Source organism: Malus domestica, chromosome 11, assembly GCF_042453785.1.
Source record: "Malus domestica chromosome 11, GDT2T_hap1".
NCBI classification, from domain to species: domain Eukaryota; kingdom Viridiplantae; phylum Streptophyta; class Magnoliopsida; order Rosales; family Rosaceae; genus Malus; species Malus domestica.
Genome location: NC_091671.1, coordinates 6256157 through 6265000, shown reverse-complemented (window position 1 = coordinate 6265000; position 8844 = coordinate 6256157). Strand labels below are relative to the sequence as shown.

The 8844-nt window shown below is 39.9% G+C and overlaps 2 protein-coding genes across 3 annotated transcripts; one reads left to right on the top strand and one right to left on the bottom strand.

Moving 5' to 3' along the window:
- The first annotated feature begins 2500 nt into the window (after positions 1-2500).
- Positions 2501-5130, top strand: LOC103412945 (uncharacterized). The gene is made up of 4 exons (XM_029088240.2): positions 2501-2840; positions 3009-3054; positions 3205-3365; positions 3840-5130. The coding sequence occupies exons 1-4, from the start codon at positions 2643-2645 to the stop codon at positions 4890-4892; spliced, it is 1458 nt and encodes a 485-aa protein (XP_028944073.1). The 5' UTR covers positions 2501-2642; the 3' UTR covers positions 4893-5130.
- LOC103422790 (zinc finger CCCH domain-containing protein 25) lies at positions 3805-7663 on the bottom strand. 2 transcript variants are annotated; one of them, XR_011573096.1, is made up of 4 exons: positions 7391-7663; positions 7014-7311; positions 5616-6658; positions 3805-5258 (listed from the first exon to the last, which is right to left on the bottom strand). XR_011573096.1 is itself a non-coding variant. In XM_008360849.4 (3 exons), exons 1-3 carry the CDS (start codon positions 7561-7563, stop codon positions 5900-5902), a joined length of 1230 nt encoding a protein of 409 aa, XP_008359071.2. In that variant the 5' UTR covers positions 7564-7663; the 3' UTR covers positions 5479-5899. The 2 variants fall into 2 exon arrangements, 1 of the variants encoding a protein (XP_008359071.2); XM_008360849.4 differs by lacking the exon at positions 3805-5258 and having other exon boundaries at positions 5479-6658.
- Positions 7664-8844: the final 1181 nt, after the last annotated feature.

Genomic DNA, 8844 nt, shown 5'->3' with positions numbered 1-8844 from the left:
GACATAATTGAAGAAGCAATAGAGCCTGAGACGTTCGAAGAAGCATCGCAGAGTTCTGAGTGGATGATAGCTATGAAAGAAGAGATCGATGCACTTCAGCAAAATCAGACTTGGGATATCGTGCCAAAGCCAAGAGATGTGAAACCCATATCCTGCAAGTGGATTTACAAGATAAAGCACCGTCTAGATGGGTCAATCGAGAGGTACAAGGCACGATTGGTAGCTCGTGGTTTCTCTCAACAGTACGAACTAGACTATGATGAAACGTTTAGTCCAGTGGCGAAACTTACAACAGTATGAGTCCTACTTGCACTTGCAGCCAACAAAGACTGGAATCTGTGGCAGATGGATGTGAAGAATGTTTTTCTTCATGGAAAGTTGGATCGGGAGATCTATATGATCCAACCAATGGGATTTCAAAGCCAAGATCATCCTAAATATGTGTGTAAGCTGCGAAAAGCACTCTACGGATTGAAACAAGCACCCAGGGCGTGGTATGGTAAGATTGCTGAATTTCTAACACAAATTGGTTATTCAGTAACACCTGCAGATTCCTGCCTGTTTGTCAAAGCCAATGAAGGAAAGCTAGCTATCGTGCTAGTGTATGTGGATGACTTAATCATAACCGGAGATGATGAGGTAGAAATTCTTCGAACAAAGGAGAATTTATCAGTCCGTTTCCAGATGAAGGAACTTGGTCAACTCAAGCACTTCCTTGGTCTAGAGGTTGATCGCACACAAGAAGGAATATTTCTCTGTCAACAGAAGTATGCCAAAGATTTGTTGAAGAGGTTTGGAATGCTCGAATGCAAGTTGATTTCGACGCCGATATAGCCAAATGCCAAAATATGTGCACATGAAGGAAAATATTTGGAAGATGCGACGATGTATCGACAATTGGTAGGTAGTCTGATCTACTTAACCTTGACTCGACCTGACATTTCTTATGCAGTTGGTGTGATGAGTCGGTACATGCAAAATCCAAAGAAGCCTTACTTGGAAGCAGTTCAACGAATACTGAGATATGTGAAGAGTACAATTGACTATGGTCTTTTGTACAAGAAAGGTGAAGACTGCAAGTTAGTTGGTTACTGTGATGCTGACTATGTAGGAGATCATGACACCAGGAGATCAACAACTGGGTATTTGTTTAAGCTTGGTTCCGGAACAATTTCTTGGTGTAGCAAGAGACAACCAACGATGTCTTTGTCAACCACTGAAGCAGAGTATAGAGCAGCAACAATGGCAGCTCAAGAGAATGCATGGCTGGTACAGTTGATGAGTGATCTACATCAACCAGTAGATTATTCAGTACCATTGTACTGTGATAATCAATCGGCAATTCGTTTGGCGGAAAATCCAGTCTTTCATGCGAGAACTAAGCATGTGGAGGTACACTACCATTTCATTAGAGAGAAGGTCTTGCATGAAGAGATTGAGATGAGACAAATCAATACAGATGAACAAGTTGCGGACTTGTTCACTAAAGGTTTGAGTACCGGCAAGTTTGAAAAGTTTCGTCGTCAACTTAGCATGGAGAAAAGAATGAGCTGGTGTTGAGGGGGAGTGTTAAAATAGTCCAACCCCAGCCCATTCTACACAAATCTAGAAAAGTCAAGCACCAAAGTCGGTGCACCATGCAAGCATAACAATATGCTAGATAATTCTAGCATTATCAAGTTGGTGGGTGTGTGTGTATAATCATGAAAGTTCTAGCAGCTTGTACAATATGTGGCTATTATGAAAAGCCATATGTTGGAGTCGGCAAACATGCCTATAAATAGGTGTGTGTGTGTGTGTGTGTGTTGTAAGCAAGCAACCAAGACATCGAGAAGTGAAGAAGAAAATAAGACTACAAGTCTTATAGTGTGTTGAGTGTTTGTGAGAGTTGAGAGCTTTCTTTGTAATATTTTCAGTTTAATAAAGTCTTTTGTTGTGTCTCAAATTTTCGAGTGAATTTCTTATTTGACATATAAAATTTAGAGTTGTTTATTCTAAATTTTTCTCAACAAGATCTTGCTGAGAGATTGATATCGGTTTCAACATTTCAGAGACGGGCATTGCTCATGTAACGAGTATTGTTGAAGATGCAAGCTCTTTGCTGGAACCTAAACCTCAAACCCCTACAAAATCATGTACAAGTTTTTCATTTTGTTGGCCGTCTCATGTGTACAAACCTATCAACGTGTTGCAATGATTAGTAAGGCTATGAAACAGATTGCCGATATGTCAATAGTGATGAGTCGATAACATTGTCACCAACAAAACGTACAAACACATCAATACATTTTCGTCAATGTTGATATGAGTAAGTACGGGAATCCTGTACATATAATTTGTCTCTTTGGAACAAATATGTTGAAAATGGGCTTCCTAAAAAGCGCTTTTCAACTTCAAAACTTGCAGGAAATATATATATTTTTTAAATTATTGAAGACTTCAAACAAAAATATAAAAGCAAAACTGAAAATCCGCCAAAGGAAAGGCCCCAAATTTCTCAATCAGTTGAGGACATCAAAACCTGATGCCAGATCCGTACCCTTCTCAGTTTTCTTGCTCATGCCTCTTATATATATATACAAGTGCTTATTTCTTACACAGTTTAGGACTCTGTCTCTCTTTTTGGAAAAGAAAAAGAGACAATGGAAACTCTTGCAGGATCCTCCATAACCTTGTTTGCCAAGGCTAACACTAACAAACCTCTCTCTCCCTCAAAATCTCTTCCGGGTCGATCCGAGATTGGCTTTTTTGGGTCTCGAAATTCCAATGTTCGCGTTCAGCATACCACCTCTCTGCTTCGACAGAAAGCGCTTCAATTGGTTGCTTCATCTCAGACAGAGGTATTACTGTAGTCCATACCAATCCAACAGTTTAGTGACCTTTATTGACTTCGTAATGTCTATTGGGTTTTATTTCTGATTAAAAGTTCGTTTACAAAGTCGACGATTTAGTAATTTTCCTTCCCACAGTTGATATTCTAATTCAACTTCGTCTATAAATCATGTCAGGTTTTTACGACCTCAGAAACAGCAGGAATTTGGATCCAACCAACAGGTAATTTTACTATATTCAACCCTGTTAATCATATTAAACAATGAGCTCCGAGTTTGTACCAACTAACTCTTCATCTAGTAATATTTCTCTTCCGATATCAAACGAATTCCTAATTCCGATATCGAGTGATGATTAGTGTCCGCTTCTCAGAGCGATCAGAAACTGTCCGTGTCCAATTCCAATTACACGAGGAGTGCAAGTTTGGTGAGAGCTTCCTCTTGGTGGGTAATGAACCTATCATAGGACAGTGGAACCCTTCAAATGCTATACCAATGAACTGTTCAGATGGAAACATATGGAATACTGAGCTGGTAAGAATTCTTATGGATTTAGAGTCAGTTAGAGATTGCTGCGCTTTTATAAAAAAAATACTACTTTTACTATGTTTTAAGAATAATCAATTGTAAAAGTATTTGATAAACTGTATTTAAAAGTGTCTTTGAGTATAAAAAGCAGTATAAAAGTTTTTGGTAAATTTATGTAAAAGTGACATAATTGTATATAACAAGAAAAATGGACATGGTAGTAGAAGTGGTGGCGATGACAGCTTTGGGGAGGGCAATAATGATGGTGGTGGTTATGGTGGCGACAGTGGTGATGGCAGCGACAGGTTGGGGGCACGGTGGTGGTGCCAATGGTGGGGGTGTAAGAACTCGGGATCTTGTCCAACAGAGTTGAAACTCGGTGTCACTAGAGCAAATTATTGTTACTTATGTATATTTACAGGCGAATCGTATAAATTTGTAGTCATTTCAGAAATTTGATTGGTTTTTAAATTTGAATAGGATGTTCCTACTGGCATAGCAATCCAATACAAGTTTATACTGAAAAAGGCCACAGGAGATGTGTTGTGGCAACCCGGTCCAGATCGGATTCTGCACACCTGGAGTACCAAGAACACAATATCCATTGATGAAGACTGGATAGACTATGAACTTCAGAAGATAAGCGAAGTGCAAATTACAAACGAAAGCGAGGCACTACTTGTAAACCTCGACGTGGGACCGATCGTTCCCGGGAATGTTACCCATCCTGAAGATCAAGAACTTCTGTTGAATGCGAACAAGGGTGCAAATTTTACAGATAAACCTGCCTCGGCGGATGAAAAACCACAATTTAACAGCAACAATGAAGTCGCAATTGAAGAGAAGACTATCAAATCAGCAGATGGAACTTTGCTCGGTATAAGGAAGGAAGTACGCGTTTTAGACTATGGTAGTAGCGCCGTGAAAGAGGAATCTATAAAAAAGTCAACCCCGACAACCTTAACGAGAAAGATTTCTGAAAGTCCGAAAGATGAAGAAGATGAAGCCTTGCCTACTTATGAAATGAGTCCTGTTCTAGTGCCTAGTTTAACTGCAACGCAAGCGGTGTCATCTGAGGAAGTAATACTGCCCGAAGGACTTGGAACACCACTACCTTCTAAAGAATCACCACCCATAGAGCTAGGAAAATCCATATCTCCTGCAGAAGCAACATCCAATGATCTTGGAAAATCGATGAATTCTAACGAACTTGGAATACCAATGTCTTCTGAAGCAGCACTGCCCAAAGAACTTAGAAAATCAATGTCTTCTGAAGAACAACCCAAAGAACTAGGATATTTGATGCCTTCTGAAGATGCACTGCAAAAAGAATTTGTAAAGTCATTGTCTTCTCAAGCAGCACTACCTGATCAACCAATGTCTACTGAAGAAGCACTCCCACATGAACTTAGAAAAATGCCGTCTTCTGAAGAAGCACTCCTAAATGAACTTAGAAAACCGCTGTCTACTGAAGAAGCACTTCCAAGAGAACTTGGATCATCAATGTCTTCTGGAGAAGCCCCGCGAAATTAACTAGGAACACCGATGACCACTTATGGCTCAATTGGAACTGATTCAACAAAGAAGCAGAATTCTTGATGAATCAAGTCACTACTTTCCTTACTTCTTTTTGTTAGCAAGAACCCTTACCATTTTGTTTCTGTCCTAACTGGGACTGAAGAACAAACCGGTATGTAATTGTAAATATAGCTTCAGTACTTGGTTGACTGCCACTTTTTTTAACTATGTATTTGCTCACCTTGAGCAGGCCTTTCTGTTTTGTGATTTTTAACTATATATAAATTAATAGCACAACAACCGGCAAGCACTTTTAATGAATTGAAACATACCAACCCGTATGTTCCACTGATCCTGGCCAATTCTTCATAGTGGTTTTACCTGCAAATTTCAGCCCAAAGTTAAACTACAAACTGTTTCTGTGAAAAGTTTGCACCAACTGAATCCAATCATCAAATGGCATCAACAAATCATGCAAACTAATTCAGGTGCTGGGATACACTCTCGGCAATACACATACAACTATCCTATTCAAATGGACTTCAGCAAGCATGAGAAACTGCATATCAAGAAATGATTTTATGCAGAGTTGCAACATTGCTAGTCAAATGCATATATCAATTAAATCTCATCCAAGAGAAACACCAACAAAAACCTAATAGAAAAAACAAACAAAACAAATCAATGGAAACATAGTTAGGATGTTAGCTTACACAAGAAAAAAGAAACAAGTCTCACATTGCTTAACAGGAGTGATCTTATTGCACACAAGGGATGCCAAAGATGGAAAGAGCACCATATTTGATTTAAATCATTATTTCTCTTTTTGTGATGGGTGTTACCCATTCGTTCATATATTTTTCCATATAGGATTCTGGTCCTTCCTTTGTGGTACTTGTATTCTTCTCTTCCCTTCTTTTCAATGATCTAACTTTTGATCTTGGCCTAGATTATCATCACACCCATCTTCTCAGTCTCCCTTTTCACTCCTAAGACGGCCTGCTCTCGACTTCAGATCAAATTCATCGGCATTGCCTCTGTTCTTCCCTCCTATCATAATCTTCTCTGGACTTTGGACGATTTTCATAACCACTGTGCCTTCTCAATCTCTTTTCATCCATCCTATCATGATTGTCTCTAGATTTTGGATCAAAATCAGCATCACCAGCATGCCTTCTCAGTTCCTTATCTTCCCTACTATCATCTTCCCTCCTACCACGAGATTTGGGCTCAAATTCACCATCATCGCTATGCCTTCTCAGTTTCTTATTTTCCCTTCTATCATCTCCCCTCCTATCATGATCTTCTCTAGAATTTAGCTTTGGCTCAAGTTCCTCATCATCACCACACCTTTGGGCTCTTTTATCATTCTTTCTATCATAATCTTCTCTTGACTTCGGCTGAAACTCATCATCATTGTGCCTTCTCGATCTCTGTTCTTCTCTCCTACCATAACGTTCTCTTGAATTGGGCCCCGATTCATCATCCTCACTCCGTCTTCTTGATCTATTTTCTTCCTCCCTATCATGATCTCTTGATCTAGGCTTAAACTTTTCATCATCACCCCCCTGTATACCCAGTCTCTTTTGCTCCCTCCCATCACTTCGCTTGGTGTGACTTTCGAAGTCCCTACCCCCTGATCTGAACTCTTCCTGAACTTTTGGCCCTGGAACACGATTTGGCGGAATGAAGCTAGATCTTTTATCACCCCTTTTTGGGCCCTCATAACTGTCACGCCCCCATTTTGGGTCTTTTTCACCCCAACCTGTGTTTGCAGCTCTCTGGATACAAACAGAAAAAAGCACACATAAGCACCTATATATAGAGATATTCATTGATTTTATATAAAACATAAACCTTTACAACTAACATAAAAGATTCGGTGCACAAACTCAGATCATCGACTCATCTTCAAGCATCTTCAAAACATCTCAAACTTAAGTAGTACACAGAAACCAACCTCCTTTTCATTGGAATACACAACAATCAAACTACATTACCACTTATTCACCCAAAAGCCAAGTAACAGTGTAAGAATCAATGTGCAGTTGGCGGAAAACTGAATCAATCAGAACAGTGTAAGAATCAATGTGCAGTCAGCGGAAAACTGAATCAATCAGATAATGTATAACTTACTTGCTCATTGTGCGAAAACTTGCACGAATCTCCACGAGTGCATTCGCCTTTCTGGAAAGCCCGGCAAACACCCCGCTCCTCCCTCTTCCGCTGCGCCTCCTCTTCATCTTCCTCCTCCTTCTTCTTGTACTTAGTCACATGATCAACCCTAATTGTCCGCCCTAAAATTTGAGCTCCGTTCAAATTATCCACAGAAAGAATAGTGCTCCTCTGGTCCTCGTACGCCACAAACGCAAACGCCTTGGATTTCCCAGTCGCCTTATCGCGAACAAGATTCACATCCACGATCTCACCGTATCTGAAACCGAATCGAACGTCAAAAAATTGAAAACAAATTTAGAAAATTTGGAACTAACTGAAGGGGATTTAGTGATTACTGTGCGAAAACGGCGAGGAGATCGCCTTCGGTGAGATCGAAGGGAACGCCGCCGACGTAGACGTAGGCGGAGTCTTTGTACTTGGCGTGCCACGAAGCCTCCTCCGAAATCCCTAATTGGGCTTCTCTGGAATTGATGTTCTGAATGCGTTTCACTAGGGTTAGCGGATTCATCGTTCTGATTCCGCCAAGATTTTCTGCTTCTTTCTCTCAGGGTCCCGACCTTAAACCCTAATTTTTGCGGAACACTGTTCTACTTCAACGTAGTTTTGGATTGCTGATGACGGGGGGAAATCTGAACGAGGTCTTATTGGGCTTGGACTCTCGGCCCATTATGAGTGCTGATTCATATTGAGCTTGAACTAGCCCAACAAGGCCTTTTACAGTTAGCCGATTTTTCAATCAACTTGAAGGGAGTCATTCCATTGTAAATTTGAGAAATTTTAATAAAATTTATAAATTCATGGATTTTATGGAGTTTAGTTGATTTGTAGAGATTTCATGTAAAATTTTGATTGAATTCTCTCGAAATCTCATAGAAAGAGGTAAGATTTGTAGATGCTTAAATACACCACGAAATCTTTCTAATTCCCTCAAATTGAATACTTGAAATTCTAAAGATTTTAATAAAATATCTCAAAATCCTGATTGAATACACTAAATTTCAAACAATCGCTTAAAATCCTGATTGAATACCCTTAAATTCGTTATAAGTGAAAATCCCTCAAAATTCCAATTGAATACGCCCTGAAAATATAGGGAGATTCAAGGCCATGAAACACACAAGTTTTTATCGTACTTCAAACCCTGCATCATCCCCATTGAAGAAGCATATAAATACATCACAACAAGAGCACTTAAATGGTGAAACATATAAAGTCAGCTTGTTAGCTTGCAAAGGGGACTATGTTGTTCACGTTAAAGAAGTAGGGTTCTTTTTTCTCTTTTGCATCTACTGCCGTTGTTTCTTCGAGACCTCTCATCAGAATTTATATCGTCAACTAGGTTCCTTTTTCTCCGTCATCACTAAACCACAACGACGCATTCATACTTGATACTGCATCAAAAGTTTTCCTCATTAATGGGTGCAACTCTAGCATACAAGAAGGAGCTAAGGCTTTGGAGGTTGTTCTTGTTCAACACATCAAAGAGAACAAGCATCGGGAAACAATGCGCGGTGGCAACTGTAGGCTGGCCTCGTTTTTCTTTAAGAAAGCCAGACAATTGTTGATTGCTAAAGTGCAGCAGAGGATGGAAAGTTCGTTGGTGATCCGGAAGTGGGTGAATTATGGATCTTGTTTGGTGGTTATGCTCCCGTTCTCCAGGATCCACCACCACCACCTTCTGTCCGGAAACAACCAGCGACGCCCCTTGTGATTGTCTCCAAACGATCGCATATTTTCCAGCCCATCAGCTTCAACCAACATGAAACTTTTTCCAAAATCTTCTCCTTAT